General features: G+C 48.4%; 1 protein-coding gene across 1 annotated transcript in view; it reads right to left on the bottom strand.

The window, feature by feature from the left end:
* Nucleotides 1–7,958: 7,958 nt before the first annotated feature.
* Nucleotides 7,959–20,660, bottom strand: part of LOC144139057 (uncharacterized) — a 58,318-nt gene continuing 45,616 nt past the window's right edge. Inside the window, exon 4 of the mRNA XM_077671569.1 lies at nt 7,959–8,003. Coding sequence (XP_077527695.1) covers nt 7,959–8,003 — 45 coding nt within the window. The remainder of the gene's footprint in view (nt 8,004–20,660) is intronic.

Here is a 20,660-nt window from a genome sequence, read left to right on the forward strand (position 1 = left end):
TGAAGTCCGAAAGGAGTTGACAGTTGTTGATGGCATGCTCTTCCATACTAAGCGCATCGTAGTTCCTGCCAAGCTCACAGCGACTTTTGTCCAGCTGGCTCACAAATCCCACCCTCGTATCGTGAAAACCAAACAACGCCTACGAGAGAAGTATTGATGGCCAGGGTAAGGCAAACATGATGAAACAGCTATCCGCAGTTGTTCCATTTGTCAGCACGCAGTCAAAAGTGCCAAGACCTCACCCACACCACTTCAGCCAATTCCTCTTCCTGACAAACTTTTTGTTGCTCTATTTGAGCGTGCACCTGGAGACTACCGATTTGCCACTTCAGTAGTTGATTATTTTTCAAAATGGCCAGAAGGGGCATTTTGCACTGAGGTTACTACTCACACCGTGACGAAGTTGCTTCTTGCACTCTTCGCACGCGAGCGTTACCCTACCGAAATAGTGTCTGACCCCGGTCGACTTCACATCGATTTGAGTCCTTCCTTGAAGACCGTGGAATCAACCACATCTTTTCTGCCGTGTACCACCCATAGGCAAATGGTCTCGTTGAGAGGTTTAATCGTGTACTGAAGACATACATTTAACTGGCTCTGCTGGAGTAGCGTCCAGTGAAGGAAACTGTGACTGAGTACTTGGGAGTATACAGAGTCACCCTCACAGCACCACCGGTCTCTCCCCGGCTGTTCTTCTACATGGCCGACACATGAGAGCTTCTTTAGACGTCATTGGTCAGCCGAAAGCTGACTTCAGCACAAATCCTTCACGGGAGATGAGTCCGCTCGGAAAAAAGAGTCGCAGAGTGTCAACGAAAAAGTAAGGCGCGCTGCAAGGGTACCTAAGTTCCAAGTTGGCACCTACATACGAGTGAAGAAACCAGTTCCTGGACCATGGGTACTTCAAGTTATGAACAACTATTAAAAATCCCCCCAAATTGGCTACTGGGCCTTCTATCTGCTAGACGGTCGAATTTGGAAGGCTTCACAGCTATCAGAGGTACCAAAAGAGGCATCACCAGGGCAATAAACTTACAAGGACAACTCTTGCACATACAACATGCCCCCGTTGACGGACTACCAAAGTAGAGCTGCGCCATCGAAGACTTAGATCACTGCACCTGGGGGTCCGCCACAAACAGAATCTGTGAGTTCATCCGCAGATCAACTTGAGTCTTCATGCGCTGTACCACCACATGTGCCACCGAGCCCACCACAGCCGCAAGGTTCGCAGCCACAAAGTCTGGCTCCAGGCTCTGGCACTGAGAAGTGCGGTGTACCGGTAGAGGGAAATGAACTCGATGCCGGGGCCACCACCTGACCGGCCCAGGAGAAATCGCAGACCTCCAGTGAGCTTCCAAGATTACGTGCAGTAATTTGACAGCTGTAAGGGCTCATACAGACAGTGGCTGTATTGATGATTTATGCGTACAGAGACTCTCTGTCAGAGAGTGACCGTATTGGTGATTTTTATGTGCAGACAGGGCTGTCTCATGATTATTCCCAGGCAGGGATAGTAGTGGCCCGCAGAAGCACTGGGTGCCGCCATGTTATCCGTAGACGCCAACATGTGGCACAACCTCTGTAATATGCGTACACACGCGCGCGCGCGCGCGCGCACGAACGCACGCACGCACACACGCACATGCACGCACACACACACACACACGATGTGTAGTGCAGTGCATCTGTACGGCCGACATTACTTATGCTTACGAACAACCATAGTCCATAGCAGCCATGAAACTCTCTGTATATACCGCCAGCGCATTTGAATACCTGCCCAATATTCGCGCTCGTTCATACTGCTGTTTGGAAGCTACGCAGTCTCAGACGATTGTGTACAACCGTTTAATGCTTCCCACATCTCTTCAATGATGCCGTAATCACGCCTGTTCACGTCAAGATAAAACGCATCGTTGCTCCGACTGCACTACCGCCCAGAGCAACCTGCGAAACCACTGCGTAAAGGGTACCATCCGTTGTCAGTAGAGTGAACTAGAATATGAGTTGTAACACCAGCTACGTAGGCCTCACATTTCACATCGGGTGAGCCCGCGTTCACAGCCAGAAAAAAAGAACCCTTGCAGCTTGTCACCGCGGCTGTCGTAGAACAAAGCCACTCAAATTCCATCAGGGAGATTGCGTTACACAGACACACCTCACACCAGCAACAAATAAAGCCAGGACGTTCTCGGCAGGTGATAGGTGACGACGCTACGAGTAAAAACAACCCACCACGACGTCCTCACGTACAAATGACGACTTGGCAAGACACACACGGCGCAGACGACGTTAGAGCCTTGTGATGCACTACATTCGTAACAGTTCGTACACAAATCGCACACATCGGAAGACGCCTTTGTTTCTTTTTTTTTACGGGTGCTTTTTACAACTAGAAGGCGCTTGTGGCGCATCCGCCCTAAGGTCCCTAAAATTACTAAGGTAGCGCCAACTGCTCCCTCCTTCTCCGCTGCCCTCCTCTTTTTTCTCTCCCCTCACCTGCGGGGCCGCGGTCCTATTAACTCCGCGGCGGGGCCGTCATGTTTGTTGGCTTACTCAGGGTAGACGCCCTCGCAACGCTTCGGGCCGCTCGCTGCAGTTTTTCGTGCAGTTTGCTCTTGTTTTCGCGCCGCAATCGCTCTTTGGTAGCATTAATAGTATTTCTAGAGCCCCGTTTTACCAACACGCATTAAGTGAGGCTGTTTTGTTGTATATTTTTGTGTAGAAGAGGATAATTGCGGGATGGATGCCGCTGGCGCATACGGACAGCGCGGTGTTTGTTTACGTGTGCGGCATGCTCAGGATAGTTCGTGAACGCGAAAAGATCGAACGTGGACGTTTCAAATTGCTCTGTTGCAGTAATTCCGTTCTTGCATTTGCGTGATTAAGTTGTGGTCGTGCAAGTGCTGCACAGAGGGCTTGCGCATGGTTCGCAGGAACCTTGGTTCGCGGCAGCTCGAGCGCTGCGCGGCTTTTTTGCGTTCGCGTTTTTTGCGTTAGTTGTAGATCATTAGGCAGCGCTCAGTATGCGTCCCGCATTAGCTACTGACATTCATGCCACCTTTATTCCGTGCACTTTCCGGTGCTTTGACGCTGTTGCAAAATATATGTCCCTTCACGTCGTTATAGGCTGCTGTCAAGGTCAAAGTTCTCGCGTCTCCTCGTTGGCCTCGCGCAAGACGGCTGTACTTTTGGCAGTGCGTCCGTGGCATAGCAATGTTCGTGCGATTGGCGTTCACAATTACTTCGAGTAAGGCCCTGTCGGGCATATCTGGAAAAGGCTGGCACAAAGAACGCGCAGTTAAAGAATGCGCTTAAAGAATGTGCTTAAAGGATTAGCTGTAGTGCCCAGTTCTATAATAACTACCGTATTCCACGGCCAGAAGCGCGCTAACAAGCGCAATTGTGAATCCCTTTGATGCTGTACAGCTAACATTGATTCATGTGTGGACTTTGATAAATTACAGCTTGCTACAGCCGAGCTGGCAGTGACTGCACTGACCTTATTCGAGCAGCCGAAGGCACAGAAACTCGGCATCGCGAAGCTACATAAAGTGACTCCGACGCAACACTTCTTTGAAACGAGCAGCTGACTCTTCGGTTGTTATTCGCTGGCTGCCTCGATAAGGCCTGCTCCGAGGCAGCTGAGCCTAAAATGGCGAATTTAAATGGACAGTGGCGGCGAAGAGAAGAAAAAACAAACAACGCGGGGACGAGGTAATACGTCACTGGCCGTTGGCCAATGGCGCGCGGCGTTCGCCGGCGAAAAAGAAAATGGCAAAAAACGAAGGAGGAAAGGAGCGCGGGCGAGGGCGAAAGGCGGCGAGATCTAAAGATGGCGCTACCTTAGTAATTTCAGGGACCTTAATCCGCCCCACTTTCGTTAATGCGTGAAACGTTTGCATGCAAACGCTTTCACGTTCAGCAATGTTTTTTTTTCTTTTTATGATCATCTTTATTACTACTTTAAGCATGAACGGCTTTTGCCAATTTGTTCTTTGTTTTTTTTTTATTTTTGTCTGACGTCACCGGAAGTTTTGCCACTACAGCGTTTTGAAGACGGACACACCCGGCGCTGCGATCGTACGCCTCAACCATGGAGGAAAGAAAAAGGTTAGGAGAGTCTCTGTCGTCACATTTGTGAAGCCGAGTCCCGCCATGACTTGAGCCCACTGAGCCCAGCACTCTCTCCCTGCATCCTTTGCTGTTTCCGGTTTGATTCGACTAACATGGCGTCGCCCTGCCCTCGCGCTTCGCAGCGAAAACAGCGTCGTCGCTAATTCCTCGGTGCGATGTCATGTTCTAAGCTGTTGATTTCGCCTTCAATTTGCCCATTGTAACCCTCACCCAAAGTTTCAATCGAAAAACGGCCTTCGTTTTTGAGATAGAAGGACGATTTTCCAGCTCTTAAGCCTGGCAAAGTAGCGTTTGTCGTCGTCATAGCAACAGGCTCGCGGAATGGCGAACGCAGACGACGGGAGCAGTGTTTGGGGTCGTACAGCACGGCGGCCGTACAGCGCAACGAAGAAACACAAAGTGAGCAAAGAACGAACTGTGGATCTCGCCAACGCTGAGCGAAGTGGATTTTCCCGGAAGGTCGCCGGCGGCGGAAGCGGCTCGCTCCGCCGATCTTGACGCGACGTACGCGCCGCTGCGGCAGGGTTGCGAGTTAAGGCCGCCTCCGACAGCGGAGTTTTCAAACTGGCCTAATCTGAAAACGCTTGTCGTAGCGACCAAGGTAAATATAAATGGTAGCGAAGCTTCGGGCGAAAAGCGGTTCAGAACCTATTGCCAGCGACATCAGCATGGGGGCTTATGGGCATGGAGGAAAGCATGGAGGAAAGAAAAGGTTAGGAGAGGCCCTGACGTCGCATTTGTGAAGCCGAGTCCCGCCATGACTTGAGCCCACTGAGCCCAGCACTCTATCCCATCATCCTTTGCTGTCTCCGGTTTGATTTGACTAACATGGCGTCGCCCTGCCCTCACGCTTCGCAGCGAAAACAGCGTCGTCGCTAATTCCTCGGTGCGATGTCATCTTCTAAACTGTTGATTTCGCCTTCAATTTGCCTATTCTAACCTTCACCCAAAGTTTCAATCGAAAAACGGCGTTTGTTTTTGAGATAGAAGGACGATTTTTCAGCTCTTAAGACTGGAAAAGTAGCGTTTGTCGTCGTCATAGCAACAGGCTCGCGGGATGGCGAACGCAGACGCCTCCTAAGGCAGAGTTTTCAAACTGGCCTAATCTAAAAACGTTTGTCGTGGCGACTGCGCTGGTTTGCAAGCGTAGTGAGGCAGCCACGTACCAAGCGCCTTAAAAATTTGTCCGTTCTATTCGCCCAAATTTGGCCACCGCAGTTGTAAACAAGTAAGCAACATTGTCTATGGGCTCAAGAAAAAATCACGTGACTTCCTCCACACTTTTCGCAATGCATTGGGGTGCTAGGGGCCTCTCCTGAGTATTCTTTCCTCCATTCTTGAGCCCGCCCCATAGACAATGTTGATTACCTGTTTACAACTGCGGCGGCCAAATTTGGGCGAATAAAACGGACAAATTTTTAAGGCGCTTGGTATGTGGCTGCCTCGCTACGCTTGCAAACCAGCGCAGTCGCCACGACAAACGTTTTTAGATTAGGCCAGTTTGAAAACTCTGCCGTCGGAGGCGTCTGCGTTCGCCACCCCGCGAGCCTGTTGCTATGACGACGACAAACGCTACTTTGCCAGGCTTAAGAGCTGAAAAATCGTCCTTCTATCTCAAAAACAAACGCCGTGTTTCGATTGAAACTTTGGGTGAGTGTTAGAATGGGCAAATTGAAGGCGAAATCAACAGCTTAGAACATGACATCGCACCGAGGAATTAGCGACGAAGCTGTTTTCGCTTCGAAGCGGGAGGGCAGGGCGACGCCATGTTAGTCAAAACCGGACACAGCAAAGGATGATGGGATAGAGCGCTGGGCTCAGTACAAGCATATCGGGTCAGCGGTCGCCGCACCCTGATTGGTCCGTTAAAATGACGTCACACACACATTAACCGGATGTGACGTTTGATTTTTTTTCTCTCGCCAGGGCAGTCATTTGGCAGCGTGAACCGTGGTTCATCGTTAGTGCAACGCCAGGCAGCCAGGTTCGAGTGATGTCGTTACGCGGAGTTCTAGTTGGCGACAGCCAACTCAAATTCATGTGCACGTTGCGGCTGCGCTTGTTGCCGTTTGTGGAGACCTGCACATTTAGCTTCGGTGGCCACAACACTCCCCGGCTGTCCGAAGCAGTGTCGCGCTTGCGTTGCCGGCCGGCAGATTTCGCCGTTCTCTATGTTGGGGGGAACGATCTAGATCGGACCGGCGCAGATCCGCAGCGGATATGTGACAGCATCAAGGTGTGTACAGAGGAAACCCTCGCACTATTTTGTTTGTCTGTGAAGGCGGGATGGACATTAAATGTCGCCCTATTTGTGTTGTAGGCCCTGGTGACCCAGCTGCAGCGCGAGGTGGCCCCGGCCGTGTACGTCTTCACGGTGCTGCCTCGTTGCTTCCAGTCGGCAAGCGCGAGTTCCACTCGTCGCTTGCTGAACAGGAAGCTAACGGCCACCCTGAAGCGTATGCGGGACGTCTACATATTGAACGCTGAGGTAACAATGGACGAGCTCGTATAGGCCTACGTGTATTGTTTTGTTCTCTAGTGGCTACGTATAACTATATTTCTAACGCTGTCTTAAAAAATTAGAAATTGTACACAACTTTAGCCAGTTTTGCGTGGAAGTATGTGTATAGAAGGTACCATTCTGTTGTAAAAACATGTTGACCGACCACGTGCTTCGCCTGCGACGTCGCTGTGTTCTCTAAATGCATGTTATCAAACTTGCCGTATACCCCCTAGCGTTTGCACTGAAGTACGCTTATAGAGTCGGAAATAGGAGCTAAAAGTCCCACTTTGTATGAAACTTTGGAGAAGTCCGCCTTACAAAATTAGTAATTGCAGAGTGCTACTAAATGTTTGCCACATGGTTATATTAGGGTCCGAATGTAATTTGAACCAAATGTCATTTGACTCAAATGGGGTGCTTCGAATGTCATTCAGCATTCCGTGCTACACTACAATTTCGATGGCATTTGAAAGATTTCACAATTGCTCGCCGTGCTGTAGTGGCACTGTTGTCGCCCCGTTCCGTTTTCGTACAATAATACAACGATCAAATGTAGGAACAGTCTAAGGCAGTAAAATGACGTCAAATTAGAAGAGGCACCAGTTTTTACTCTAATGTGGCGGCTGTCTTGCGTGTTTTTTTTTTTGCGACTGACCCACTGGTTTTGAAAGTATTAAAATTAAATATGTCTGTTTCATATTTTAAGTAAATCAGCAGTGAACAAAGTTCCACAAACAAAAATATTTTGTTTGTTTTACGTACGGAAGTAGTATATTTTTTATTGCCAATCGAAGACGCTGCGTGCGAGAGTGCTAGAAATGGCATTTGAAATCCCAAATGTCTCTTATGGTGCTTATTTGGCTCGAATCTTATTTGAGCCGAATGTCATTTCAAAACATAGTGTAGCAGGGGCATGAAAAGAACTTATTTATGGCAGAAGCACACTAAATGTTTGCATACATGGTTTAAAAAGAACTTAGTAGTGAACCGATGCCAGCTTCGCATTTCTTCGCGAGTCCTGTTGTTACCAAACATTAAATATCTGTACTGTGAAGTGTGCTTGCATTTGCCCTGACAGTCTGCTTGCTTTGTTGTTGAATTTGTGCGCAGCACCGTTTCCTGAACGCGACCAAACAGCCAAGCGGTCCCTGTTTGCCGCGGATGGATACCACGTGTCGAGGGATCGTGGCATCGACGAGATGTCCGCGATCCTTGTGAAGGCGCTGGCCAGGCGGTACGGGCGGGGCATTCTCTCGCCAGACCGAGCTGCACCTGGTGCCAAGTACACCTTCTCCCGCTGTGTCTGCTGTGGAGCCTAGGGCCACGAGAGGAACGACTGCCTGCAGTACTGCTCGCCGTCCTGAGGTGCAACGAGGCACCACCGAAGACCATCGGCTTGCTAAAACGGCCCTTTTCAGGGCCACATATTTTCCTGCCATGCGGGATTCGCTGCAGCCAACCCTTGCCACCCCGTAACCTGCTCTCTCTAGTGGTATTTATTTATTTACTTTTATTTATTTATTGGTACCTCAAGGGCCCTTTTGGGGCATTACATGAGGGGTGGGCAGGAAAATAGGCAGGCAAAATACAGTGCAATGATGTAAACAATAAGGGTTACACGTCATGACACAAATCTTGTATCGCAGACCTAAAACGAGTGCTATCAGTAATAACGGTGATGTCGGCAGGAAGATTGTTCCAGTCATGCGCTGTATGAACAAAAAATGAACGTTGAAAAGTTGTAGTGTGAGCGCGTGGTGGGTAAACAGCGTTACGATGGCTGTGGCGCGATGTTTTAGGAGGGGGTAGGATGAACTGATTGTTTGGGGGTAAGGTATAAAAAAACCGGTGATAAAGAGACAGGCGTGCTATCTGTCGACGGGAGGTGAGAGGAGGGAGGAGAAGTTGCGATTTTAATGCCGAGATGCTTGAGTGATACGAATAATCTGAAAGGATGAATCTGGCTGCGCGGTTTTGAACGGATTCAAGGACGTTACAGAGGTTGGCTTGGTGTGGGTCGTAGATGGCGTTGCCGTAATCGAGTTTGGAAAGAACGAGTGTTTGGTATGCAAGTAATTTAACAGACGATGGTGCTAAGGAAAGGTTGCGACGTAAATAACCGACAACACGATGGTCAGCATAAAACCCTACTTAATCAATAGGTGGTGGAGAAAACTACTTGCACATTCATTGCAGTACAGGCAGCCATGATTTGTGCTCGCCCTAGGCCGAGAGTTGCACTTTCTTTTTATATGCTCTTAATTTCGAAATTCTCGACTTGCATGTACACCTTCTCCCAAACACGAATCAGAAATGGTTTGTTCCACCCAGTTGATGAAGCCTCAGTGCCACCCGCCACGGTGGCTCAGTGGCTAAGGCGTTGCGCTGCTGAGCACGAAGTCGCGGGTTCCATTCCCGGCCGCGGCGGCCACTTTTCTGATGGAGGCGAAAAGCAAGAACGCCCGTGTGTGCAAGATGTTGGCGCACGATAAAGATCCCCAGGTGGTCAAAATTAATCCGGAGCCCTCCACTACGGCGCGCCTCATTGCCTGCGTTGTGTCGGCGCGTTAAACCCTACAATCAATCAAGCCTCAGCGTGTCCTCTGCCTTAGGCAAATTTTCTGCTAATAGCCATGCCACATTGTTTCTTTCGGCAACCACTAATTTGCACAGATGCCACACTTGCTTCCATTTACTCAATGCGACATGGCTGTGTCTGCTTAACGCATCATTTCTGCTTGCATGCTATATTTCTGTTATATATACTGTTAAGCATCAGCTAACCTGAACCAAAGTAATTATGGCTAGCAATTTTGCAAGGAGTCCTCTAAAATCAGGATTCAAGAATAGCAGTGCAGATGTTTGTACGAGACATGCACACTTCATTGCACGACATCCTCATTATTAGCTTTAAAATAGCTCTCAACTTGCTGCTGTTCTGCATCAGAGCTTTAGGGCAGTTTGTAAGCTTTACAGTGAATCTCGGAAAGCTCACACATTCTGCAATTAAATGTAGTTGCTGCGGTGTTTTTGACACCCGTCATAATTCTAGGCTTTGCTGCTGCTTTGGCACAAATACTTCGTTGGCCAATTTTACTTGTGTGTGCTTGCTGCATGAATATTGTCTGTACTGTACTCTTGCCATTGCAGAGAAAGGAATGGATTCAGATGACAGAGCATGCTTTTGAAGTCTGTGGGAGGGGCCTTTGTGGTGCAGTGGACAGTAGGAGGCTGATTATGCACAAATATTCGTCATCGTGACTCAAAATGGCCATGGCAGCTAACCTGCACCAAGCCATTTTGCTAAGAGACATTATTCTGTTACCTGTTTATGTGCGCTGCTTTCTACCATTTAGGATACCGCAAAGTTAGGGGGCTACTATGTAAGCTCCTTTTGCTTGAAAACAAGCGCCTTGATCTCTGATGTCTTGAGATTTGTTGCCTTTTACTGGGTTTCATGATGGTTCTCTAAACACTTACAAACCACTGCATTGCACACACCCTTGATAAGCGTCAAAGTTTCTGAATAAATAAAATTAACCATAAGGCTACCACGTTAGGACGAATCGATTGTTTGGTTGATCATTGGCGAATAAAAAAAATTTGTAACACACAAAGTGCTTATCTATCAACACACCATTAGGAACAATTGTTGAGCCATTGCTTTGACAAGTGGAGTTATCTGAAGGGGATTCCTCTTGTTGAAATGTTGGCTCTATCAAGGTTCCCATTGTGGTGCTCAAAAATTGACACAGCTGCGAAAGACCTTGAAAACCCTCGCATTTCCTTCATGAATGCCATTTTTCTTGGAATGCTGCAGGTGCACAACGAACCACCATGTGGAAAGTTAAGTTGCAGAAGTTCATAATCAAGTGGTACTGTTGCTAGTCTTTCAAATGAGGTGTGCTCGTGGCAGCCTCCACCATGCACTCAATAGTTCCCATTTCCCACCCTGGCCTATATTGCTGTCTGTAGCAAAGAGATGTCTCTGAAGCAAACCTTCCAGGTAAATCATGTTTATTTGAATTAGTATGAATACAGGCCCCATTGCCAAGGTAGTGTGGCAACACTCCTATTAGAGCACATCTCAAGCAATAAGGGAAACACCAGCCCAGGCGACACATTTCTGAACATGTCTTCAGCTCCCTCAGTGTTGCATTCACAGCTCAAAATGAAAGTTCTTGGAGCACCAGTGACTTACTTGTCCAGTAACAGGTGCAGCAGGCAATGGGGATGGAGCATCTTCATGACAACAGGAACTTGCTGAATACAGAAAAACGAAACACATACAGCATGAGTGACCATACTCTGCAGGACTGCATTTTAGGTAGTTGGACTGACAGGTAATAAGTGAGTTTGTTCTGAGCTCGCAAAAAAGCCTAGCACATGTTTGGGGAGGGGGCGGGGGTAGTGCACATCCAACTGCAGGCAAAAGTGGCGACATTCCAAGGCACTGAAATTTTTGTAGTGCCTGTGAATGTGGTCTCCTAGCAAGCGAAAGAAAATGTACAGAGGCTGTAAGTGAGCCTTCACATCCGTCAACGGTAGCGAAACCCAAATGTCAGTCTGAGCAAGCCACGAGTTCTTTTGTAGCATGCTTTGGCAGGTTGACAAGCTAAGAAGGGTTGCAGCATGCAGTAACTGAGGACAGCCAGGCTGTAATTGCAGGGAATGAATAGGCAAAATACGATGGTGCCGTTGTGTCAAGATTACGGTGCACATTAAATAGCCCCAGGTTGTCTAAATTAGTCCGTAGCCCTCCACTATGCTGTGCTTCATGGCCCAGGTGTTGCTTTTTTTAAGATTAAACAGTGTAAGCAAAAGCAGGCATTTTCTGTTGTACAGGAGTATCTGTCCCCACAGTTGGCCTCTTCTAGCACTGCTAGTTTAGCCGTGGTCAATTGTAGCACCACCGAACCCCCCCCTTCCCCGGCTATCCAAAAAGAACCCATGGCAGCATCCTACCGAAGCACGAGTGGATGGGGCTGCAGCACCGGGTGGGCCATTGTGGGCCGTGGCCCAGGGTGGAAGTCCTCTAGAGCTTAACGGGCTCAGGCAGGGTTGGGTATGCACCATCCCGGGGAAACGGGCACTGGATAAGGGGTGCAAGAAAACATACAGGCAGTCCAGAGCAACACTTTAGCTCAGCTCCGAAACAGGCTAAGTAGACATCATGCACACACATAAGCATGATATAGTAGATCCATTTCTGTGGCAGAACACAGGGCACAAGCTTTCATGGTCGCGTCACCTGTTGGTCCGCGGGTGCAAGCACCACTCCTACCAAGCAGAGGCATGGGCTTGAGTTGCAACATGCTTGGGCCAACCTAGATGAACCACCCAGTCCAGTTTTCAGTCCAAAGATTACCAGCGCGGGATGACATGCAATTTGAATGCAACTGTAGTGCCTACCATAATCACAACACATTTATTCTTAATGATACTGCCATCTTTTACCAAACAGGAATGTGCAGGCTGAGTTTTTTAAATAAAGTATATGTTGTGCTGGTTGAAATCTGCTAATACTAGCCCGTCTCCTTGGTAGGAGCCTCCCTATCCGCCACCTGGGAGACGCGCTCTCTAGCAGGCAGGCTCTGCTGAGAGAAAAATGTTCTGGCTCACTGCCAGATGCAGCATAACACTGCAGCCTCACCATGGGAAGACCCGAAGGTGTGGGGGGAGGGGGAGAGAAGGGGGTGTAAAGAGGTGGCACATGTGAATTGACACGGTAGATGCAAAATACATTCTGCGGGCGGAATACATAGAGAAAATGCATGCATATTTACAGTATATACATATTTACAGTATATACATATTTACACTATATACATATTTACACTATATACAGATGCTCACTAGCAGCCCTCGGCAAGAAGAAGGCACCTCTTGTGTCCATCCGAGCCCATGCAGTGGCTTACCACGCGTCAGCCTCATCATTATTTACACTATATACAAATACTTACCAGCAGCCCACATGGCCACGCTCGCAGGCACCTCTGGTGCTCTAACACATGTACCATCCAAGCCATGGCCACGCGGCTGCATACCTTAAGTTAGAATACTTACCAGCAGCCCACATGACCACGCTCGGAGGCACCTCTGGTGCTCTAACACATGTACCATCCAAGCCATGGCCACGCGGCTGCATGCCTTAAGTTAGACGTAGAGACGCGGCAGCTGCTTGAGTAGGAGAACATGACCAGCAAAGGACCTATTAGAAGCTGCCACCGAAACGTTGCCACTCTCGCCCTTTTGCACAAACGCCAGTCTCAACAATATTCATGCCCTGATGATGTGCTTATAACATCACTTGCCAAGTCGCCATCCATAATTTGCTTCTTCAGTATTTCTTTCTGATGCTCAGTTGGCTTCGAAAGGCTACTAGATGGGGCTGCCAGCCTGAGCTTTTTGTGGAGTAAAACCTAGGCTGCTGCATAATCTTCTTGTTCGCTGGTTCTTTTGGCAGATCTTAAACCTTGGAAACATTACGGTCCTTTTCCCACACTTCCAATCCATGGTCCAGAAGCTTTCTCATCTTGTCTTGGGTTTCTGCAGATGAAGATGCATAGCATGTTGCGTATGTTTCCAGCTTTATTTTAAATGCAACGGCGCGTTCTACACTGGTAGATGCCTTTGTTTTTGTTATGCTGTCAAGCGCACGCTTTGCCTCATGTTCCTTGGATACACTGTCAGGCAGGTCCTGCACGTTCTCGTCATCTGTTCTTGCAGCATTACTTGCCATTAACACAGCATGAATGTGCTTGAAGACAGTGAAGTAGATGAGGTGTTCATCACAACTGCAAGCATACATGTCCACACAGACGTTGCATTCGTCACATTTGAGGGGACAGCAGACTTCATCAGCTACTTTAGAAACAGTGTAGAAGACATCTGGGTTCACCTGGGAAGGCACGCTCCATGTTCCATCCTCATTTGGTTGTACACTGCTAGTGAACTTCTTTGCAGCTTCGTGGCTGTTCAGGATTTTGCTCATTTTCCGAGTCCTCCGACACTTAAGAATGGCAATGGCCCTGTTCCTGATATTCATATACGTCATTGTCATCAGAGCAGAAATTAGCCTGTCTACACGACGGTTCTTTTCGCCTTTCATCACATCGTGCTTCAAAGTTCTATGCATCCTCTCGAGATGCATGTTGGTGTTCACACCAATCCGAAGTCTGTAGCAATAAGGCCAGAGTTGCAGGGGACCTGGAGCTGCGTAGTACCTACTAAAGTACTCCATGAAATCTTCCAAGGTAGGCTCATTTCCTTCCAACTCTATGAAACCCTGCAGGAGGCTCTGGAACTCATCTTGATCAGTGCACGTCATGAGAACACGAACGGCTTTATAAACAACTGCTTGAAGCTCATTACCTGGTACAAGGCTGTGGATCTTCTCTCTCCAGTTCTTGTCCACATGCCAAGTGCAAAGAAGCCTGTGTACTGGCTGTCCCATCACAGATTTCCATGCGTCGTAATATTCTATGGCATCGTCCGACATGAAGACGTCAGATGTTATCGCTCCTGTGGCTAGCTTGAGACTTTCAAAAAAGGCCTTCAGCGTTTTCCCATTTGTTCTGTTGCTTATCAAATGAGCTACGGGTACACCTTTCTTATACTCATCTAAAACTAGAAGCGTGGTTAGCTGGAAGTCATAACTGTTAGTTCCATGAGGGGAATCAACGCACACAATGCCAGACCCATATTTGTTTAGCATCTCTTCCTGTAGCTCTGTCATTAATGCTAGAGCAAAATCTTCCTTGCTGAAACTGTCGTCTTTCCACTGCTCTCACTGCTGCTTATACAGCCGTACAACTGGCTCATCTTGGGCCTTCATGGCTTCCACCCACAGTGCACGTTTGTTGCATCGTCAGGATGGCACCGTTCTGGAGCAAAAAGGTTGAATTCACGACGAATGTTGTGGAGCTGTATGCGCTCTGTTGCCTGTAAAGGTGTTAAATCAGCTCCACCGATGCTTACGCTGATCCTATCCATAATTGTGCTCATGGCCACACCTTTTTTAAGCTCTGCTGCTATTTCCGCTCTTTCAGCAGGGGTCATCATCAAGTGATTAACATCTCTGTCGTGCCCATAGTGGTGCTTTTGATACGACACTTCAACAGAAGCTCCAGGAGTGCCATCAGCATTTGTGGTAGCAGTTATAGAGGCTAGACAGATCTTGCCAGACTTACAGGATCCTTGACTTTTCATCAAACGCACTCCTTTGCCTCGCCTGGGCGCAGCCGTTCCTGACCTGTGGCAGCGATAGTAGGTCCGCAACTTGCCACCGGCAACGCTTGAGGCACCACGCTGTTTAACGAAGCGACAGCGCTGGCTTTCCTCCTCACCTAATCGCCATTTATCAAAGTCTGCAACAGCGAAAAAATGGGAAGAACAGACGCATTAGAGAGCCAAAGCATGATGACAGTTTCTATCAGAGGTTAACAGAACACATCGTACTGCCTCATGACAGCCAATGCCTGCAAGCCAACTCATATCCTTTTCCTTTCCCTTTCCCCACCCCTTCCCAAAAGAAAACAAAAAAAAGTGGGGAACAAAACCAGCATTAGCAAAACTATGCCTGGTTTACAGCCAATTAGATTTTAATGAGCAGTGGCAAGTGCCCAAAATGTAAATTTCAGAAAAACACAAATAGTCGATTAATAAAAAAAAGCACCAAAATACATGAAAATCACAACACGAAAAGAGCACAGGAGCACAACACTGCAGTTTGAAGAGGTCCTAAACCAATGCCTGCAAGCCATGCAAAGAGGTGAAGGGTTACATAATGCTTGTAATGTCCACACATGCACGGCTGCTTTTCGAAATGGTATCAAAACACAAAAATGTCGGCCAAGGGCACTTAACTTTCTAGTGAGCAGTGAGAAGGTCCATTTAGCACAGCTTGCTATCTTTACCGATAAAGCCTATTCAACACCGCTCACGTTCAGGAACATATGAAAGCTAGATCTGAAACACTGCAGCAATAATTGCACTTTAATACGGTCATGAATGTGGTGGGCTTTGGCTTTGAGCTGCGAAGGGTGATGCACCTGACCTTACGAAGAGGGGAAAAAAAAAAAGAACCAACACCAACGCGCATCCCCGCAGGCTTGTCAAAAGCAAGGCATGCCCTGCGGGTGTAACTGCAAGCGTCATGCGCATTATTAGGCAGTTTTAGCATATCGTTACCGTGTTTGCGTCACCAGAATTCGGAGCTTCCATTTACCGCTGAAAACGGTGAAACACTTTTTAGCTATCCGTTTGCGTATCCCGGCCGCCGTAGCAGGTAGCGACGCCTGTTGAATTTGTCGCAAAGCAAATTGCGCATAATTTTGTTGCTAATAGCTATTTGCATTCGTTTAAGGTAACTTGAATATTTCACATTTCAGGTGAAGCATTCACACAAGCTGTAATTGTTTTGAAAATACTGTAGCCATACCTGTACAGCTTTAAAAAGAAAACGTGTTGGTGGCGCCATCTACTTAGTAAAGTTAGAATCAAGGTAAAATAGAATTTGCCCCAGCGCTAAATATTTAGACAAGAAATGAGTAAGAACTGTTTGAGGCGGGCAAGGCTTAGCACGAGTATGGATAGCCATTTTGCTCGCTCATCTGAGAAAAATGGTCGTTTGTCGCTTTCCTGAGCATTATTTAACAAGAAACACGTAAGAAACAGCATCAAGTAAGATTACTTTCACAGGCTGTACCAAGCATAGGTACCAAGCATAAAGCGCCGAGCGCACTGCATTTGTTGTATTCAATACGCGACGGTACACTTTGTCTGCTAGAAGCTCGCTGGCGACGGTAAAGCCTGTGCCGGTAAGTTACCGTTCACGTTAACTCTCGCTCATGCGCAGTCGACTCCCGCAAACACGGTAAACGGTAACGTAAACACGGTTGTGTCGCGTTGCCTTGATTCCAAGATTTTTTTTTAGCGCCGCCACGACGCGGTGGACCGAAACACAAAGACACACCGTGCGCTGTGAGTCTTCCTTCCGTTTCGTTCCGCCGTCTTTGCGGCGCTTTTAAACCCTTGCAGTGATGTGCCATCTCGCCAGAACCACGGCTCCGCGTCGTAATGTTGTTGTAATATGGTGAATGCGCGCAACTGCCACTTGCGAACGTTACCATGCTAATACGTTAGGCCTAGAAATTTGGAACGGTCACAACATGAAACAAGCGGAGGTTGATTTTACACGGTGACGAATATACGTCGGCTTACATTTCATTTGATTCAGTTTAGCTAACAGCAGGAAAGATACCGCCCTGCATTAATTGCAACGTCGCTGAGCGTGGACTTGACACTTGATAGGCCTACGTTGAGGCCTAACCAAAATTTGTAACACAGTCGCAAACAAATCAATGAAGTCATCGTTTCTATCTAACACTAATGTCCATTCAATAAAATACGAATATCTCTTCGCTCATATTTGCATTTTCTTACTTCTAAACGCTGCTCACAGCTATTCAAGGTCACGTGCGATAAAAGTCCTTAAATCACTGAGCACAACACTAGATGAAGCGGATTAACGTAGGCGAAATAAAAGCAAACTATTCCAAGTTTTCTTACCTTCAGCGCTGCCGAAGACCAGTTGCACAATCTCAGCGTCGAAATCGTGCATCGCTCTGTGGTGAAGGACGAGGTTGTCAAAAGTTGTAACGCTGTGACCGCATTTGTCACACTTCATGTTGCTTTTTGAGCTTGTCCCCTCTTTGTGGTGCACGTTTCTCTCGTGTTTAAGCATGTCTTTTCGTTGCGAAAACACCTTGTCGCAGTCAGGGCAGCGCCGACGATCCTCATCGGTGGGAGCAGCACTCGACGAACCCGCCATGCCGAAGAAAAATAAACATGCCGCAAACGTCGGACGGAGGTCCAAACAGCGCGTCTTTCTCCCAGTAAAAAAAAAATGACGTCACATCCGCTTGTAAACCAACCAATCAGCGTGTTCAGAATCGACCAATCAGGGTTCCGCGCCCGCTGTCCCGATATGTATGTGGCTCAGTGGGCTCAAGTCATGGCGGGACTCGGCTTCACAAATGTGACGTCAGGGCCTCTCCTAACCTTTTTTTTTCCGGCAAAGGCTGCTGCACCCCGGGGATCCTTTCCCCCGGGGTGCTCCAGCCTCGCCCGATCGCTAACGGCTGGAGCGCCCCACGGAAGTGACGTCACCTGTGTTTTGTTATTATTTCTTGGATTTGGTCGTTCTTGTTGATCGCCGAAACTAGTACGAAATACTATGCCGGCCGTGCAAAGTGGCCATGCCGGCACTCATGTTTAGGTCGGCTGTGCTTTTCATTGTTTACGCGCCGTAAGCGCAGGCTGATAACTCTCCTCCTTGGTAGATCGGCTGTCGTTCACTGTTGTGTTATCCACGGCGCACCTGCGGGCAAGGCGAAACCACTCCGAGTGGAGGATTCGGAGGATTGTGTTGCACGTTTAAGTTCGCCGGCTTTTGTAACCGCACTTCTTTCTTTCTTTTTATTTTGAAAGGTGTGTGCGCGCGCCATTTCACGCCATTAGGTTTGATCTGCTGTGGCTCAATAGGGAAGAATGGGTCTGTGTCCTCAGACGTGGGCACTGGCTGAAGAGGCTGCCGGCAAAGGTCAAAATAGTGTTGCACGAACGCTGCTTGCGCTCCCATTTAGGTCATAGAATCTGTGGCTTTTGTGGGGAGAAGAACAGGCGGAGGTAATACCTTTAAAGGCCCTTATTTGACAAGAGTTCTCTTGGGCCTAGATTACTGGTGCCCACTGGATCTTCCAATAAATAAGCTTATTTAGTGGCTCTTGTGCACTCTAGTACGCGTTTCGGAACCAGCCCGTATAGTTTTGGCGCAGCAGCCTGAAATGTTTTCAACCTCACCATACTTTCTGTGCATAGAAAGACGAGCAGGTGCCTTATTTTGGGGGGTGAAATCAGCACAGCTGGTATACAAAAGAGGCCTGAAAAAACGTTTATTGGATGTGACAAAAAGATGTTTGGAGTAAACACTGTTAATGCCTCTTTTACGTCGTGCCTACAACTCTGTATATTTGGTCATGTTGTACCAACTTTTCCGAGCTTCCAAAGTTGCAAGGGATACACTGCAGTGTGTGGGGATCCTGACGCCCAAGCCATTGCGCGATCACTGGGTTTGTGGCGTTGCGCGGCTCTTTTCCCCTCTCTCCCCGAAATGCCGGCTCGTCTCGGCGCCACTGCGCACAGCCGAACCGTCGTCTCAAACCCCTGTCTGGGGTGAAGCCTGCAGAGACCGTTGCGGCGATAAAACACTGTCACGCAGCGGGCGCTCCGCCCTGGTGGGGGAGCTAACCTCACCTCATTGGCCCGTTTGAACGATTCCGGAACCCCGCTCTCGCCGGGACGCGAACGCGAGCCCTGCGCGGGGGTCCGTTCGGGGAGACGCTTCCAGGACGCCGAAGGCGTTGGCCGAAGGTATGTGACGCTTTCTTTACCAGCCGGCTGCAACTCTGTTGCGCCGGCGAAAACCCACCAGCCCTTCCGGCTGCGGCCGGTGCCTAAGGCTGCTCCTGTTGCCCCTACGCTTGCATATAGTAAGGCCGTACCTACCACTCGACGACCACGCCGTGCGGTACGCGCCTGTGAGCGAATGGGCCCCGTCTACCCCGGAATTTGCCCTGACCGAAGAGCCCACTGGCTTTGCGCCGACGACGCGCACACTTGCGCGTGGCGCCCCATCGCCCCTTTCACCTAACGTGAAGTACGTACCTGTACTGTAAATTATTTAATTGGGTCTGTAAAATATGTGACTAGTACGTTAGTATAAAATAAACGTCTTCCCTCCGTTACCTGGGCATATTCCTTTGTCGCCCCCTTCTCCACCTGCCCAACAGAGGCGGTGTTAAGTTGCCGCGACGGCGTTTCAGTATCGTGAGCATGCTCAATTAGCTCGAACCCACGGTGGTTCCTCGCAGTGTGCATGAGTGCATGCCTTGGGCAATGCTAGGGTTATGAATATTGTGAGGTAGAGAGACCACAAGTGCTACAAGTACTGATCACAAAGTGTCAAAAAATTTGGCTTTTGGCTTCCCATTGCCACCCTTGTTAGTGATGGCCTGGGAAGAACCACGCCGAAGGAGGAAGCACCGACCAATCCAGCAGATACACTGTACTTCATTTCACCAACTTCACACACCGTTGTAAAAATTGTGCTCGTAATCAATAAACAGAGAGAGCGCAGCTCTACCAAACGCTCGTAAGGGCAGCAAATGTAGCGCCAACAATGGTCTTTCACATAAACGGTGCCCACAGCTCCTGTCAACACCAAATTCATAATAGCGTTTTGCACATAATTACGTATACAAACGTCATGTAAGTATACTTCTGGTCAAAGCAGCAGCTGTCGAACAGCCGACCACTGCAAGTGCTGAAGAACCGGCCAACCATGTGACGTTTGTTGTCGAAAAAGAAAGAAGCACTCAGGAGTCAGGCCTTCGTTTTCTGACAAGCAGACTGGATGCTCATCACGCTGAAGTTCCCCCGCAGTGAGAGCTATGTGTGCGCATCCGTTTCGTATATATATATATATATATATATATATATATATATACAGAAACATAGGTGGGCAGTCTACAACGCCAAAGCAGGCATAGGGGTGTGGTTGGGCTCTATTTTTTACTACGGTTAACAAAGTTAAGATTTTTTTTTAAATATAAGGAAGAAAGAAGGAAAGAAAAACACGCGCCCAGAGTGGGGACCGAACCCACGCCTTTTGATTAGATCTCGAATATATATATATATATACGTGCTGCCACGTGCACCTGGCAGCACGTGGCAGCAAGGTTCCATTCTGCCAAGGTGCCGGTTTAGCGCCGTGGTGAGAGGATTTGGCTGCTGATCTGGTGAAATTAGTAAGTCCTACACCAGTCCGTACAGCGGTGGCCCCGCCGACGGCCACGTATATATACGGTCACTTTTCGCGTTTGATGTTACACCTTCGTCTTTAAAATTGGTAAAACTTGCACTAAGTGACACAAGGCGAAGCTGGAGGATTTCT

Source organism: Haemaphysalis longicornis, unplaced genomic scaffold (assembly GCF_048455015.1).
Source record: "Haemaphysalis longicornis isolate Haplotype H1 unplaced genomic scaffold, Haemaphysalis longicornis Haplotype H1 scaffold_1, whole genome shotgun sequence".
Classification (NCBI taxonomy): domain Eukaryota; kingdom Metazoa; phylum Arthropoda; class Arachnida; order Ixodida; family Ixodidae; genus Haemaphysalis; species Haemaphysalis longicornis.